Here is an 18,029-nt window from a genome sequence, read left to right on the forward strand (position 1 = left end):
GATACTAGTACATGCCCGTTGAAAATGTAAGACATTCTAATGGCACAGTTTAACAAAAACTTCAACGATTCAGTCCTGTGTTCCACAAGCGAAGATGAAAGTGCTGGTTAAAGTTATACACCGGGGAAAGACACTCTTTGTGACTCAGTCCCAGGGCCTTGAAGCCCCGCCCCCGCTGGCTCGCTGTTTATTGAACGTTTATTTTACACGCGTAGTGTGTCCAAATTGCACCAAATTTAATACTGCACATTCCTGGATCCCCAGCAATACACCCGCCATGTATGAAGTAGATCGGATGAATAGTTGTCGAGATAATCAAAGGACATAAATACACAGGTACAGACATACAGAGATTCCTTCTTTTATAGTTTGATTTCATTGTGTCCAAATTGCACAGAATTCGACACTGCATGGTCTTTTCCTTGGGGCAATGAACGGCTGTCGAAATAATCGAAGGACATACATACAGACAGACAGAGATTCCTTCCTTAAGTTATACAACATAGATAGTTAGAAAAAGATTTAGTGTCAGCCCCATTTTCTAATTACTGATAATGAATGGCATTTTGATGAAGGAGAAAGAATGTCTCTTTCTTCAAGCCTTTCTAATGATGGTGTACATTACCTACTGCCCCCTCCCCCATTACCTACCCATACATAAGCCGTGCCCTACCGACACAAATTACAGCATCACTTCCAACATGAATTACAGTCTTCCAAGTTTCCGTGAACGCAGCATCACTTCGGATACAAATTACAGTTTTCCAATTCCTGTGAACGCAGCATCACCTCCTGCTGTCTCTCGACCGCTACAAACTTGGAGCGCCTTCTAATCCACCTGAATCAGAGCGCCTTGAGCCGAGGGTGCCCAAGCACCTGCCCCTTGATGTCCATGGTGCCCTTTTTATGCACCGCGTTTTCTTTCTTTTTTTAAGTGTGAATGGGCGTCGAGGTAGCGGATTACCGCGATTGGGATGCCCTTGATCGGGATGCCCACGATGGCACGCATCGGGCGCTGTTCCCTTATTGAATCAAAACTAAAAACAACCGTGTTGTGTTTAAAAATAATAATAATAATAATTGTTTCATGCAAGTCAGGAAACACACACAAATAAATAGATCTAAAATTAAAACACAGGAAAACCAGAATGCACACACTGTCTGGAAGAGAAAAAAAACTCCAGTCCAATTCTCTTGAGTTAGTTTTACGTTTTGCCTGAAATGCGAATTATCTCCAAACGGCACTCCTGCTGTTTTGTTTTTTTTTGTTTAGTTTTTTTCAAAACCGGTCGCAGCGGCCATGCACTTGCCATCTTTAATGAGCTAACACCGTATTAAATTAATGAGACAGGGGAGACAGCAAGTGAGTGAGAGGAGGCAGGGCTATGTAGGCACTGCAGCGGTGTTTGTGTCCGCTCACTGTTAAAGACAAGAGAGAGTGAGGAAGCAGCTGGTACCGGTATATCGATAGTGCGGAAAATTAGTATTGAAACCGTTTAAAATATTCAGAATCGATATGTATAGCAAAATACTTTTGACACCAATAGTCTGCAGACATTTTATATTGTTCAGCCTCGTGAGCACAGGCATTGGCCAATGCCGATTATCTCAAAATGCGCAAATATCGGCCCAATTAATCAGTCGGTCGACCACTGTAACTTATATAGGTCAATGCAAGATAAAACATCTGGAGCACTTTTGTATACATAACTCAGTTCACAGAGACACGTTTTGAGAGTGTGGTTCAGTTGTAACCTTGTTAATTATTCACAGAGGATGACATAGATAAGTCAGCAAGATAGCACATTTTTGGAGTCCAGGATCAGGATTAATAAGAATTAATGTAATATATTGCTTAAATGACAGAATGGTAATGGTTGATGTTGATCGTTTGAAAATTCCTGGTTGTGACCGGTTTTTAACACACGTCCAGCTGTCACACAAACAAATGAAGCTTCCATATGTGGAACTCGAAAGGTCCAGTCACTTTTGAAATGCACTGTGGTAGATAAAGTCCAAATCTACTGACCAGATGTTGCTTACTTGAAAATGCATAGCTTTGTGGTCACGACACCCGGCCAGAATTTTCCTTATAGAACCAGACACGGTCAAAACGCTGATTCATTGGCTCATTAGTTATTGGCCTCCAATTTGGTCACAGCTCATGTTAAGTTATTAATCTCCTTTTAAAATGTTTCATGAGTGGGATGTCAAGGTTCTAAGCTTTTGGTTGAATATTTTAATAATGAAGTGGCTATATTCTCCAGGTCTTCTTGTGGGAACTCTAGATACTGTATTGGACTCCACATCCAAGGTGGCTCCCTTCCGCATTTTACACCACACACCGGACTCACAAGTATATTGGTCAATAGCATGTGGTAGGTATTTCTCACATGTTTAACTCATTCTGTAAAACTAAAAGTTTGCTTTATTCTATTGTTCCACATTTTGGCTGTGAGATGAGTTTGTAAGACCTTCTGTGTCTTTGGGCTAGGTGCTACCAAAGAGGAGATTGTCCAGCACTGGGATTGGCTGCAGAAGAATATCATGCGGACACTCGCTGTTTTTGACTCCAGTGAAGACATCACCAGCTTCGTGCAGGGCAAGATCAGAGTAAGAAGCAGCCGCAACAATGCACACATAGGAAGTGGAAAAAGATCACAAACAAAATCCAACAACGCCAGATGAATGACCATATTTGATGCTTGATTCTCTGTAGTTTGTGATCCTCACTCGGCTCCGGTCATGTTTGATTTCCTTTTTGGCAGTGAGGCAGAAAACACAAACAAAATCATTAGGGTTGTGTGAGAATTTCTTTCTAGTTTATTTTTATTTTCTAACCAACTCACAATATTGCCGGTGGAAAATATATTTTTATCTTTTATCCTCAGTTTTAATGGAAGGAAATTGGGTCAAACTTCATTCACCTCCAAAAGCTTTTAAACATAACCTACACTGTAAAGGTACTCCTTACTTAACGACCAACTTCTGTTCCTACAACCAGGTCGTTAAGTGAATTGGTCGATAAGCGAGGACCCGTGTTACTTCATGGTAAGGGGGCGTGGGGGTTGCGAACGCTAGTGTAGTGAATACTGACCGACTGGGGGAACGAGACTGAGAACTGTGATGCGCGACGAGATGCTTGACGTGGAGACGGCGTGCACGCCGAGGTATTGTACACAGCGCACAATACCAACTGGTCAGAGAGCTGGACGTGAGTCTGAACGGTCGTTAATCAGGTAGGTCGTTAAGTGAGGAGTACCTCTATTGCATACCCAATACCATTGCAGTTAACCATAGAACATTCAAGGTGTTATTTCTGTGACAATGTCACGTATGTCTGTATGCACATTATGTTTACAGTTTATGACGATAAAGAGCTTTTATGTTAATGAAGTTTTGCCTGAGAAATCTTCCATTGTAGCTGCAGGGTCTCTACTGGAGAATTTATCCTTATACCAGGTAAAGCTTGAATTAACGTCAAAATATTACATCATTACTACATACTACAGTGGTAGCTCGACTTACAACTGCATCTACTTACGACTAATCCAAGATACGAGTAGAGATAGTCACAAAAATTTGTATCAACTTGCGACCGACTGCTCCAAGATACGACCGTGGAAATTTGTAGTTGGCGCGTCGACGGCCAGTCAGCAGTCAGTCAGCGGGCGACCTACATTGTGTGTGCACGTAGTTTGTGGCTTATCGATATTTTTTCATATTTACTGTGTTTGTGCTGTGTATTTTGTTTATTTTCACCCTTCATGATTTCATAATTTATATGGGAAAAATTGCTTCGACATACGACTGTTTTAACATGCGACTGTTCTTATAGAACGAATTACAGTCCTAAGTCGAGGTACCACTGTACTACATTAGTACATCACCCTACAAAACACAGGTAAGTAGAAAACAAGTTTTACTTCAGCACCATTAATAGTCGTGCCTCTGTTCTTCCTTACAGGGTCTTATTGCTGAGGAGGGGAAGGGGTCACTGGTGCAGGAGGATGATCCAGAGAAGTTCAGAGAAGCACTTCTGAGGTTTGAGAAGTGGTTTGAGCTCCCACAGAAGGAAAAGCTGGTCACATATTACTCGTGCAGCTACTGGAGAGGCAGAGTGCCCTGCCAGGGCTGGCTCTACCTCAGCACCAACTTCCTCTGCTTCTATTCTTATCTCCTGGGATCCGAAGGTGAGCAGCCCGTGTTTGTCTTCATTATGTTCATTACAGACTTAAATGGTCCAAGAGAAAAAATTCAACCAACTTTTGCCAGGACATTAAAAGCCTTGTTGTTGTTTTTAATAATAATTAAACAACATTTATATCTCTATTATAAATGTTATGTGAAACACATTTTGTTATAATAATAATAATTACTAAGGATGATGATGATGATGATGATGATTATAATAATTATTCTTGGTAATATTAATAGCAGTAGTAATACAAAATACTTATTAATAGCCATTTATTATTGTCATAGCTAGCTTTTCTTCTTTATTGCTTTAATTTGTGCAATTGTGATTCTGCAGTGACACTGGTCATCTCCTGGGATGAGATGTGGAGGCTGGAGAAAACCTCCAATGTCATCTTAACGGAGAGCATCCACATTTCGGCTCGTGGGGAGGAACACTATTTTTCCATGTTTCTCCACCTCAATGAAACTTTTGTCATCATGGAACAGTTGGCCGACTACTCCATCAAGCGTCTCTTCGACAAAGAGGCCTTCCAAGGGGAAGCAGCGCTCTGTGACCCTCTACAGATTACTAAAAGGTACCCTCTATCTGCTACTCAGCATTCACCCGACATGAACCTATTGGTGACACTGACTCAGAGAAGCAGAGCAAACACAGAATCAGGTTTAGGTCGTATTGTATTTGTAAACTGTTCATCTTTGTTTGTTTTACCTTTCTGGAGCACCTATGGGTGTGGTTAGCACACTGTAGGTACAATGGCTGTCAGAGAATTGGGACTACTTTTACTTTTCAAGCCTTTAGATATAAGGCGTTTTCGCACCAAATAGTTCTGGGGACTCCCTGAGGGGAACTAGGAACCGGGGAGGTCCCCAGAGAACTAGATACCTTCAAGGGCTTTTTTTCCTGGTTGCATTCCCACTGCCAATAGGTACTCTGAAGTGACGTAAGCCAATGGGGTTTCAGCACAAGTTCCGTGTTGTATTTACTCTGTAACCCTCACATATTTCACCTTATCAATCCACCAAAATCTGTTTCTGAACAAATTGGGGCCAGAAATAAGCAATCCAGTTTCTGAATCTTCCCTCATATTAGATCGTTAATTAAAAGTTTGTTCCGACTTTCACAGAGCAAGGGCGTGCATCGGGAGAGCGCACAGAGATTTTGTTTCAATTAATGTCGGAAAATAAAATAAATACATCTACAATAAAAATACTGTTGCGGTGTGGGGATGATGTGGTGAGCAGCCACACCTGACTTGGGTCTAGGTGATTTGTCAGAGTGGCTGCATACCTGTTGCTCGTTGGTTTGCCTAACGAGCAAGAGGTTAAAACCCCCATTCCCAAACACATTCAGAATTGGAGCCCGTGTCATGACATGTTCTAGCTGCTCCTGGGCTAATTCCAGCTAGCCCACTCTCTACAATAAACTGGTGTTTACAACCCATCGTCTTCTGTGTCTCTGTGCCGGAGCGCCCTGAAAACGCCACTTGGATGGCATCTGGTGGCGAAACTGCCACAGCTATTTTGTATTTATTTTTTTATGATCCCTGAGTAAACGTGGGCTTGTCCGCACCCAGAGCAATGTGAGGGGCTGTGCACTTACATCTGGCCCAATCACCGTACCCTTACATCACTGATGGTTCCTCTTGTGCCGGTTAGTCCCTGCCCTGGAGTAGGAGCTAAAAAAGTCCCTGAAGAACGGCCTTTTAAGAACTATGATCGTTCCTAGTTCCTGCAGTGCGGAAAACAAAAAAAGGGAGGGTTCCTCCAAAAGTTCTTAGAACTTTGAAAAGGTTCCTGTGGTGCAAAAATGCCTTTAGAGGTGTGTAAAGTCCTGTATCAAGACACTACACCCCACTAGATCTATATGTGCCGATTTGTAACAAATACTGAGTGTAAGAGAGGGACTAAGAGATAACAATAAAAAGCTCAAATAAAGTGCACTCATTTTAAAAGAATGACCAACAGTTGTATCCAAGTGGTCAAGTTGTGCTGTATCTCAGCAGAAGTGAAACTCTAGCAGGTCAGATTCAGGCAGTTGAAGTTATTAAAATACTCTTAGTCACACAGTATTAGCAGCCTGTACAGTATTTTACCCGCTAGTTCAGAAGATTTAATTATGTATATTAAAGTACTGTTCAGCTGCATCTCTTGGTCATCATTAAAATAGAGCAAAACTCCTTTTGAAGGGAATCATATATGAAAGCAGATACATTCTTATTTCAGTGAAACAGCACTCATGGTATTCAAGAAAGACAAACTGTTCTGGTGCCTGTCTTTACTCAAGTTTCAGCACCGATGGTTTTGAGTTGGACTTACTTAACGCTTGAAATTGACTTTTGAAAGTTTGATTCTTGACCGCAATGCAACCCTGTCCCTCCTCAGAGGCCTGGAAACTCATGCAAGGAGCGAGCAGTTCCGGGCATTCTTCAGGCTTCCTAAAGAGGAGAACCTGCTAGAGGTGCACGAGAGCTTCCTCTGGGTCCCGTTCAGCCATTTCAACACACTCGGCAAGATCTGCGTCTCCGAGAGCTACCTGTGCTTCGCCAGTCAGGATGGCAGCCAGTGCCACGTCATTATTCCAATACGAGAGGTGAGGAGAAATGGCTGGGAGGGCAAATAAATAAAATAAAGAAAACTGCATTGTTGAAGAATTCTCACTGCCTGGTCAGTGAGGTTAACCTGTCCTCTACAGTGAAACAAACTTACAGTATTAAAGATATTTATTCTGCAGAATAAAGAGAAAGATACAGCCATGCTTCAAAAGAGTGGTCTGATCACTCTGCCCCTGCTTCTGACGAAGAGGGTTTCATACCGATGAAATGTTGTGTGCCATTGGTCAGGTATCATTTACAAGATTATCACCCCTCAATCATATACCCAGGTGTTACCCTCATACAGTTATGTAACAGTCAAACTCCAGTCACAGATACAACCTTACCGTGCCATAAAGCAAACCACAATGCTCTGTCAAACCCCCTGAGGTTATCCTTATCTTCAAACAAGGTTGAGTGAAGGAATGGAATGTGATCTGGTCTTTATAATACAGTAGGCATTATTGGAAAGAACAGTCTCTTCATATGAACTCTGAGAGACTCATTAAAAACCCCAAAGCAATGTGTTTTAAATGCTATGTAACATACAAAAAAGGCTATTTTACTATATAAAACATGTGAAACATCATTCAAAGAATTGATCATCTGCATTTTTCTCTCACGGCATTCAATTAAATGTGTCATTGATTAAAACACAATCAAATTGAATAATCATTAAAGAAAACACTGTCAATTGAATTAAGTTGTAGTCAATACAGTAAAATAACTTCAGATTTTAAATCACTGGCATTTATTCATCCAATGACTCTTATTTAGTTTGACTGTGATGCAGCCAAGGACAAGGACATTCCTTGGCTATTTTGACTTAGGTGGCGTTTACCACACCACTGTGAATAAAGTAAGCTCCAAATACATCCCCTTATACAAAAGGCGATCTCCAGGGAACAACGGGTGTAACTAAACACAGGCTACCAATGGAAGCTTTGCTGTTTGTTTTGGAGAAGTCATAATTTCCCTTTGTGATGTTTCATCACCACCACGTTTCCTCCAGGTGGTCAGCATCGAGAATCCCGATTCCAGCGGCCGGGCTCTGACAGTGTGTGTGCGGGGCAAGCGGGCGCTTCGTTTCTCTGAAATTCGGGACAGCAAGCGGTTGGCCAACACAATCCGCACCCGGTGTGGCATCACAAGCAGCCCTCATCACTCTGCCTCAGCAGAGGTAACATCTACTTGTGTTCTGCTGCTGCTATGTACATCTTCAACTATGCTTTGTTTTTGAACCTTTTCAAGTCTGCTGGATTGTCGATACCAATAATGATGATAATAACAAAAAATTAACTAGATTTGGTTAAGCTTTATTGACGATATAGATTGACCAAATATCTTTGTCAATAATGTAACGATATTTTGAAGATGTTTTATGGTACTTTCATACCATATAAGATGGTAAATTGTCATTAACATGGTACATCTATCAGATAGCAGGTCTAACGTCAGGGTGTCTGTAGCCCTTAAAAACTAAAAATGTCTTAAATTCATCTTAAACGTCATTTGATTGTCTTAAATATAATATGAATATATGAGTTGTTAATGTCAACATAAACATTTTGCCAGTTTTTATTTATCCATATAGTCAAACCTCAATCCATATCACTTGCTATCTGACCTAAAGGAAACTGTTTTAAGGACAGTTAATAAGATCATCTGGGTTATTACCTACACTACTACCTACCCGTACCAAATGTATCGTACTTACTTCCAAACATACTGAATAAGCGAGAGATTATTCCTCCGAGAATCAGTCTTAAATTTCGTGAACATGTCTTCCAAAATATTACAGTTAATCGATACCTGCAGACACCCTGTAACAACTTAAGAAAACTCAGCTTTTAAAACCAGGAAATGGCAACCTTTAAGCTATATCAGTATATTTCGCTACCCAAAAGACCAGATCGTATCTGGTCTTATGTCGAGATATCCATCTATTACCCAATTCTTACCTCAACTGTGCTGTTACACGGCAGGCCATAAAAGGAGAGTGCCAGTCGCTCATCAACCATTTTGAGGACAACCCTGAGGATGTGACCTTGATGGTGGGACAGAAGGACAGCAGCAAGGCAGTCAGCACCGAGGCACTCATGACAGTTTTCCACCCGCAGGATGTTGAAAACCTTGACCCCAAAATGGTGAACACCAGTAGACTTTTGCTACACATTCATATACTAACACGCTGTATTAAATGGTATACTAGTATACAATTTCAGATGCAGTTGCATTTTACACTAAGCTTCCATTTGTTGGCTGCCGGCATGTGGCAATACCATGGAACAAATTCAAGGCGATGAAGACTTTATGTGTTTATGTGTTTCATGAAAGTCTTTTGTGCCATCCTGACAGCTCAAAGAAAAGATGAAGGAGCAGTCCTGGAATATCCACTTCTCTGAGTATGGACGTGGGACAAGTATGTTCTTCACCAAGAAGACACGAGACCTGATTGTGCGCGGCGTGCCGGAGGCCCTGAGAGGAGAGCTGTGGATGCTCTTCTCAGGTGTGTTTTCAAATGCACATACATTTCCGAGTTGGTTGTGTGTGGATTCAGTGTTGATTGTGGGTTTTTTTTTTTGTTTTTTTTTTTTGTCTTTGTAGGTGCGGTGAACGACATGGCCACCCATCCAGGCTACTACACCGATCTGGTGGAGCAGTCCCTAGGAACGAGCACGCTGGCTACGGACGAGATTGAGAGGGATCTCCACCGCTCTCTGCCAGAGCACCCTGCCTTTCAGAGCGACACGGGAATCTCTGCTCTTCGCAGAGTTCTCACGGCCTACGCTTACCGCAACCCAAAAATTGGCTACTGCCAGGTAAAGAGAAAAAATGAAATACATAAAATTCCCTGTGTTCTAGAATTCAATTTAAAACTTCAAATGTCTTTTTTTTTTTTTTTTTTTTTTCCCCCAACATCCGTGTCACTCTGTTTTAAATTTCAAATTTCACTTGAGGTGGTGAGGACATTTTTTCATCTGAGGGTTCTGTTCTTTGTGCGAATATTTATCCATATCCATATATTTATATACTGTATTCCCAGATATTCATTCTTATTGGTATTTTTAGCACCAGATACTGTATGTATCCAAGACAAATTTCCTTCGGGACAATAAAGTCTTATCTTATCTTATATTCAGAGTTTATTGACTACAACTACGACACTGCTTTATCAAATTTGCTGTAGCTGCCTTTCACGCGCAAACTTTGCATTCTTGCCGGGAAAGGCGGACCCCGCCACCAACAATAGAAATGGCATACAGAGAAGCACATGCATTATGCAAATAAGTTGAATGGCTGTTTCTTATAAAGTGTAACCTGGTTTCAAATATGAGATTTCTTGCTAATCTTAGGGATTACCACCACACTGCCCCCGAAACTTTTTGCAATGAACCTTTTTTCTTTTTCTTTTTTTTTTTTGCAATGAATTTTCTTCTTCCCCTGGAAAGGCCATGAACATTCTCACATCAGTCCTGCTCCTCTACGCTAAGGAAGAAGAGGCTTTCTGGCTGCTGGTGGCCGTCTGTGAGAGAATGCTGCCTGACTACTTTAACCGCCGAATCATTGGTGAGACTGAAGGCAGCCTGTGACAGAAGATTTCGGGATAATCTTTTGCATTATTTGTTATCTTAACACTCCTTTTTACCTCCGTCCAACCGATGGCAGCTTTGGAGGCTTTTGAGTTCTGAGCGCTGTGCTTCCTCAGGTGCCTTGGTGGACCAGGCAGTGTTTGAGGAGCTGATTCGAGAGCAACTCCCCCAGCTGGTGGAGCACATGACCGACCTGAGCTTCTTCTCCTCCGTGTCCCTGTCCTGGTTCCTCACGCTCTTCATCAGCGTCCTGCCCATAGAGAGTGCCGTCAACGTGGTGGACTGTTTCTTCTTTGACGGCATAAAGGCCATCCTGCAACTCGGCCTGGCCGTGCTCGACTACAACCTGGAGGCCCTGATCAGTTGTCACGATGACGCGGAGGCCGTCACCATCCTAAACAAGTTAGTGTCGGCCGTCCATTCTAGATTTGACATCAGAATTATTGCGCTGCATAAGCAATTGAAACTTTGTTACACTCTACATTAACCTTCCTCTACTCCTGAGGCTGGTTGTGCTTTTTTAATTTGCTTTTTCCTGGGCAGATTCTTCGATAGTGTGACAAACAAAGACAGCCCGCTGCCTCCCACGGTACAGCAAGCTTCAATTGACAACAATGACAAAGCGTCCCATATCAGCGTGGACATCAGTGAGCTTATCCGAGAAGCTTACGAGGTACGCCTGGACCCATGGACACATTTACAGTACATTTTTCTATCAGCTGATTCAACTAACTTACTGTAATTTCCCTCAGAAATATGGAAATATCCGGTCAGAGGAAGTTGAGAGCTCACGGAAGAGAAACAAACTGTATGTCATCCAGACCTTGGAGGACACAACCAAGCAGAATGTTGTGAGTGCTCCAGCCACGAGACATAATCTAGTTTATGTTTTTGTTGAATGGATGGAGGATTTATTTAACCTATTTTCTTGTTTCCTTTATTTAGCTCCGCGTCGTGTCACAAGAAGTCAAGTTCAGTGCTTCACAGTTGGATGAGCTTTATTTTATGTTTAAAGTGAGTCAACCACAGAGCACTTCTTGGAAAAAATACACAGCAAAACATAATTACAGGCACTAAAAACACTGGATGCCTTTACCAGTTGGTGGTACAGTAAGATAACAGTATTAACCCCCAGAAATATGTGTATACAAAATATATATACACACATTAGTATACAAATACTATAAAATGTTATCATAATCTGTTTATTGAGCCAAGTACATTCATATTCAAGGAATTTGTCATGGTGATAGTTGGTGTATTATTACATACAAGCAGCATAAAAAATAATGCTTAACAGTCCAAAAAACATGATAATGATTTATAATAATTAGAAATTAGAAATAATAATTTCCAAAAACTTCAAAAGAGGAGAGGGCCTATGTGGCAGTATGGATGCAAGCATTGACTGTGTATGAATATGAACATACTTGGGTATTTCTGTTCGTGATGAATAATAATATGTATACAGCAGTATGGACCCAGCTAAGGTGATAGCAACATATTATATATACAGTTTACCTTCATCTCTCTTTAATCTGCGCTAAGAGGCAGCATTTCCTCAGCTGCTACTGGGTGATGAATAGTCCAGCGCTGCTGCACCATGACCCCAGCCAGGCCTACCTGGAACAGTACCAGCTGGGCTTCCAGCAGTTCAGCCACCTCTTTTCACTGCTGGAGCCCTGGGAGCTCTGCACCGCCAAGAACACCCTCTCCCTGTGGGCGTTCCGGCTGATCGACGGGAACCAGGATGGCCTGGTCAACTTCCGAGAGTTCTGCTCTGCCCTTGGTACAATAAAGCACATTGACACATACAACAAATTGCTTTAATTTCTCAAACCATTCGCAACTTAAAATGTACACTTTAACTCCACAGTTCAAACTTAATAAGAAGAAGAAACTGGTCTTACAAATTGAAGGAGTTTTTTGTTTTTTTAAGTTGTCAATGTCTTTTTTCCCCAGTGTAGGTTATTTGCTTTACTATTAATCAAAACAATAAAATAATAAAGTGTTGTGTAAATGCCACTCAACACATACTAGAACGTTTTTGGATATTAAAATAGATCTTACTCAGTGTAACTAGTTTTTGAGTAACTATTTGACTCAACTTCTGTCGTTGCTTCTCTTACAGATGCTTTATACAGTGGATCGTTCACAAACAAGTTGAAGTTTCTGTTTAAGCTGCACCTTCCACCAGGTAAGTAAAAGAATACTTGAAAGAAAACACTCACAAGATCAATAGAGAGCAGTATTTGGGAAATATTTGTATAAAAAGGGATCAAGATGTAATTTACTTAATTAACAATTAACATTGTTTATATCGTGTTTGGTTAAGTATTGTCATTGTCCATTACCATGTTTTCATTTTTAGTTTGTCTCCATTTTAGCAGCATATCTAGCTAAAGTTATTAAACTTCTCCATCTATCTATGTCTCAATAATACATTCATAGTGAGAAGAGGTTAGTGCAACTTTAAATGTCATTGTCATACAATATGAGTATGCTTAGTCATCAGCAACACTGACATTAATCATATAGAATCTGCGTAAAAAGCTGAATTTGTTCAGGCAATTCACCTGATGAAACATTAAGCTTATTAAGTCTTAAGTTTACTGTCCGTGGACAAATCTCTACCTCTAATCTTATGAGCTCTATCCCCCTTAACTAAAAAAAAAAAAACTTTAATGCCACTAATACAAAGACACTTATACAAATGAATGTAATATATAGTGGTTTTAGACCACAGAAAAAATGTTCTCAATGTAAGTTGCTTTTGACAAATGTGTCTGTTAAATTACATAATTTAATGTAATGTAATCATGCTGAAGAAAAATGTAAATACTTTCAGTGAGCTCATTGTTTATATTTGATAGTCCGTTTTTCGTGGCACATAAGTGCACAAAACTGCACACGACAACACACTACTGGAGGGTTCATTTGCCTGGACAACATCCTTTATGGTAGTGAGCTCCTATTAGCTATTGGGCACATGAGCCTGGCAGAGTGTAATGAAAGCGCTTCATTGCTATGTACACACACACATGCGCACACGCACACCCACATGCACACGCACACAATGATGGGACCAGACTAGTCAATCTATGGAAAAGGTGAACAAAAACTTTTTTTTTTTTTTTTTGTCATATTGTGTATTGACTCTCAGCTCTGATTACCTGCTGTGCTTCATTCTCCCTGCTGGCCACTTCACTCATTTTTCATCCATAATGCTTGTCCAGATGGGTTCTGGTTTTAAGTCTTCCGTATCACTTGACAGTAACTGGTCATTTCCATCCGCATCATAACAAATGTACTTGGATGAAACTTTGAATCACTGTCCTTTGAAATCTGTGCTTTCTGTCTGAACTGTCTTTAGAATTTCCAACTTTCTGCTGTGTTTCTGCTCTCACAAACAACTTCTTCTAGCTTTCACAGGTAGTCCCCTGCATTCAAAGGAACAGAGAATTCAGCACTATATCCCAGTGACTGAAGACTCTTCCCACTTCGCTAAACTGACTGGTCAGCTTCTTTGCTCTGTACTTTTCCAATTCTTCCAACTCCCACTTTTTCTTATTTCCCTAAAATTGACTAACTTGAATTATTTCTGTTTTACTAATTACCTTTGTAAAATATGATTCTCTACCTCCTCTCGAACCTTTTTTTTTTTTTTTTTTTTTTTGCTAACATGTATATCTCAGCGTTTGATCTCCCAGAAGATGGCGTGATAAGGAAGAGTCCTGAAAGAGGTAATATTTCACCCCACGTAGTATTTTAATGCTGGAATCACATTATTTAACATCAGCAAAGATTGTGATAGATGGCTACAGATTTCCTTTTTATTCATGTGTTTATTTATGTCTTTTTGACAGGTCGAGGAAAAGTGGACCTGCAGGCCTACTTAAAGCAGTGGCAAGATGAAATACTAAAAAAAGAGGAAACCATCAAGGACTTGCCCCGAATTAACCAGGTAATTAAACCATCAATAATGATTGTGCTCATTGAGGAACACTGAATAACACACTGGTATTATCGCTCCCTGACCTCAGACTCAGTTCATCCAGTTTTCCAAGACTCTGTACAACCTCTTTCACGGTGACCCAGCGGAGGAGACCCTGTATCGCGCCGTGGCCCACGTCACCAGCCTTCTCCTGCGGATGGAGGAGGTGGGGCGTCGGCTACAGGAGCCAGGCAGCCCCATGGAGTCCGCCAAGCCCACTGTGGATGCTGCAGAGGGTCCTCCCAAGGCAGGAGAGGCCTTGGATGGCGACCAAGAGGCGACCTCCAACAAGAAGGAGGTGGAATGGTCCTTCTCCTTTGAACAGATTCTGGCCTCTCTGCTCAATGAACCTGCCATAGTCGGGTTCTTCGAAAGGCCGGTCGATGTTCAGACGAGACTAGACCAAGCTAAGAATGCCCAGTTGAGAGTGAAGGCAAAAAATAAGTGATTGGATAACATTGTGGTTCTAGCTTTGGATCATAGCCATGATATATTAAAGACCTTTTCCTTGCAAAGATTCCTTTCTTCACTTGAAGAGGCTCATAGATTGAAGGGGCACAGTATGTGAGATAGAGCATTATGCTGAAAACCTCATTATGAAATGTGGTCCTTGGGTTTGACTCAAAACCTATTTCTCTCCCCCTACTAAGCAACCCAATTTGTAAAACTCAAGTTCAGCCCCTGTGTTCTGTGTAGACATATCTTGTGCTGACTGTTTCTCTCTAAACTGTCAGTTTAACAAAAATGAAAAGCATTTAAATCATCAGCAAGCAGTTCAAAAGCATTTAGCATTTAGTAAGTCTCGAACATCATATCAAATCATATTGTAATATTCCCTACTTTGCTTTATGACTGGAGATGCATTGAGTCTGCATCCTGAGGTCTTTCCTTTAGGGAAGTGCTATGTGTGCAACCAAGTTGTGAAATAACAAATGCAAAGTCAAAAATTGTGTGTTTTCACACTGTAAAATCTCATAACTCTCTGTAATGAATTTTCAGAAACTGTGTGGGTGTGTGTGGGACATGTTGCATTATTGTCCTTTTGTACTTGTAAAATGGGTTCAGCCCACGAGTGTGCATATTCATTGTGCTGTATTGAAACTGTTAAAATGCATTAGTGGTAGATTTATGCATTAACATACTTAATGACAGACTTACGCAATAACATACCAGAGGAAATGCCATATTGGAAGTGATAGCGCAATCTCCAGTAGAGGTTTGTGCAACACAACTCCAGTATTGCATAGCCTCTTATGTCTTATGCTGGTAACTAATGTCCATTGTGCAGAATATCATTCTAAAATGTTGCACATCTGCTGTAGGAGTTTTAAAACGTAGTCTGAATTTGAAGGAAAATCAGTTGAAAGCTGCTATTTATCAATGGAGTTCTACAGACATTTCTCGCTTCATGTCCTCTGTGAACTTATCACAATTCAGACTTCAAGGGAATCAATGATGGATCAATATATACTTTTAAAGCTCTTGTTTTTTGTTTGTAAACTTTCCGTAATGTTAATGCATTAATTAGATAATTGTATTTATGAGACTTAAATTTAAATAGTACCATAGGGCATGAGATGGTGGGTTCACTTATGTGCACTTGCACATACTGTAGGTTTATGGTTTATTTTGCTTCATCAAATCTCAGGGTGTGATTTGTGTTGTGGTTTATTTTAGGAATGGGCAGGAGGTGGAAAGAAGCTTGAAACACCCTGCGTTTTTCACTGCTATATTCGATAACGGCCACCTGTTGCAGGGTTACAGGGTTTGCCACTTTGTTAGCCAGCATCAAACCAACATTCTCTCAAAGGAAAAAAAAAAAAAAGGAAATGGGACTTGTTTGCGTAAATAATACGTTTGTCTTGAGGGCATTTTGTTATTTTTGCTTCCTTCCCTGTACTAGTACTACCCTGTGCTTATGTTTTCAATTAATATAGTTTATATGAATTCAAATAATTTGCTGTAAAAGTACTTAAAAGTGTGTCCAAGATGTTAACCAGCTGTACACATGCTGTGAGTTTTATTGTGAGCCATTATTGGATACAATGGATCCCATATTCCTTTTTTTTAGTTATCTAGGGGGGCCAAAACTATTTCAAGAAGCTTCTGAAGTGCAATTCTCTTGCTCTATTTTCTTTTCTTTTTACTTTGGGTTATTTCCCATAGATTCCTTAATACCTACTAGCCAACGACTTCCTCATTGCAATCAGATACACTCTGTGTCTGATCTGTTTAATGTTATGTTTACATGGCCATAGTACACAAGCCTTCTACAGGTAATAAAATACTATGGTTTTGAATAAAGGAGAAAAAATATTCAAATACTTTTAGGATGACAGTGCTTTAATGCTTTAACTATAGTACAGTTTGGGGATTTTTAAAGCTTATTGTACTTCAAGCCTGATTTTGAATCTTAATTTCTGTATACATTTACTTATTTAGAAAAATCGTATATAGAAATCTCACTTAGTTGAAAATGCACTGCAGTTATGCTATTCAGCATGAAGGAGCATATGAATGCAAATGGTGAGACTAAATTTATTCCAATTGCAAAATGAATGTAATTAACATCGTCCCATATGTGTACATTAATATGTGTACTGTTCTGTTGTAAGTGAAATTTGATGCAAAACTAGAGTAAAGCATATATATATATATCCATTTTGCCTCTTTTTGGTAATTCTTATTTGCCATACAAACATATTAAGTACCAATCAATTATGTTATCAAACATATTGTATGGGTGCTTATTCTTCCTCTGTTGAATTCTATCTCGATCTACCTCATTTGGAGCCAGTACGACTTTGAGAGAGCCACAAGTTACTTGTACGATGTAGCAACATTAAATGCATCCAAAAAAATCAGGGCTGCAAATTCACCACAAAACTGACCTTCAACATTTTCTATATCGTAATATCAGTTTTCTTAATATAATGCCTTTTTTCCCTGTCTGATTCTTTCTGTAATTGCAGAACCTTTAGTCAGTAGATCCTGGTTTCTTGTGACGTGCAGCGTGCTTTCATTTACATTTACATTTACATTTAGTCATTTAGCAGACGCTTTTATCCAAAGCAACTTACAATTGTTCAAACACCGACGGACGCAGCCATCAGGAGCAATTAGGGGTTAAGTGTCTTGCTCAAGGACACTACAGCATGCTAGCAGGAGGAGCCTGGGATCCAACCAGCCACCTTTAGATCACTAGACCACCAGCTCTACCGACTGAGCTACCATCCCCCTTTCAATCAAGTACCAGGATGAAGCTCAAGTAATTTAATCCAGACTGAGGAAGAGCCTCTGTTTTCTGGTATTTTAATTGCACTCAAGTATAAATATAAAAGCAAATGTTATTTCTTTCCTTTTGTGTGTTTGAAAAGTCACTTGAGCGATGTTAGCAATGTCCCAGTCAACCCCCCCCACCAAGCTAGAATTTACTAGGGGCTTTTCATCAGCGCTGGCATTTATTCAGTCTTCGTTTGGAACATAAACAACGATCTGCCTAGGTTAGAAACACGAGCAAAAACACTCCAGCTTGGGATCATATCAAGAATGGAAAACAGTCGTCGTGACTGTTTTGTCATGGAATATTTGTTTATATCCGATAAAGGTGAAGCTTTCCATTGCACTCTGCAGTTAGAATATGAATCAAAA

At 40.4% G+C, this 18,029-nt stretch overlaps 1 protein-coding gene across 2 annotated transcripts in view; it reads left to right on the forward strand.

The window, feature by feature from the left end:
* tbc1d8b (TBC1 domain family member 8B) overlaps positions 1 to 17,033 on the forward strand; it is a 17,797-nt gene extending 764 nt beyond the window's left edge. The window contains exons 2-21 of one of the 2 annotated variants that reach the window (XM_080013305.1): positions 2,268 to 2,378; positions 2,495 to 2,613; positions 3,968 to 4,193; positions 4,535 to 4,775; positions 6,583 to 6,790; positions 7,804 to 7,971; positions 8,777 to 8,938; positions 9,150 to 9,300; positions 9,399 to 9,613; positions 10,244 to 10,361; positions 10,501 to 10,786; positions 10,928 to 11,057; positions 11,137 to 11,235; positions 11,330 to 11,398; positions 11,933 to 12,173; positions 12,516 to 12,581; positions 13,808 to 13,900; positions 14,080 to 14,127; positions 14,251 to 14,348; positions 14,428 to 17,033. In XM_080013305.1, coding sequence (XP_079869431.1) covers positions 2,268 to 2,378; positions 2,495 to 2,613; positions 3,968 to 4,193; positions 4,535 to 4,775; positions 6,583 to 6,790; positions 7,804 to 7,971; positions 8,777 to 8,938; positions 9,150 to 9,300; positions 9,399 to 9,613; positions 10,244 to 10,361; positions 10,501 to 10,786; positions 10,928 to 11,057; positions 11,137 to 11,235; positions 11,330 to 11,398; positions 11,933 to 12,173; positions 12,516 to 12,581; positions 13,808 to 13,900; positions 14,080 to 14,127; positions 14,251 to 14,348; positions 14,428 to 14,826 — 3,248 coding nt within the window. In that variant the 3' untranslated portion in view covers positions 14,827 to 17,033. The remainder of the gene's footprint in view (positions 1 to 2,267; positions 2,379 to 2,494; positions 2,614 to 3,967; positions 4,194 to 4,534; positions 4,776 to 6,582; positions 6,791 to 7,803; positions 7,972 to 8,776; positions 8,939 to 9,149; positions 9,301 to 9,398; positions 9,614 to 10,243; positions 10,362 to 10,500; positions 10,787 to 10,927; positions 11,058 to 11,136; positions 11,236 to 11,329; positions 11,399 to 11,932; positions 12,174 to 12,515; positions 12,582 to 13,807; positions 13,901 to 14,079; positions 14,128 to 14,250; positions 14,349 to 14,427) is intronic. The other variant, XM_080013306.1, reaches the window with a different exon arrangement.
* Positions 17,034 to 18,029: the final 996 nt, after the last annotated feature.

The sequence above is a fragment of the Zeus faber genome (genome assembly GCF_960531495.2).
Source record: "Zeus faber genome assembly, chromosome: 14".
NCBI lineage: Eukaryota > Metazoa > Chordata > Actinopteri > Zeiformes > Zeidae > Zeus > Zeus faber.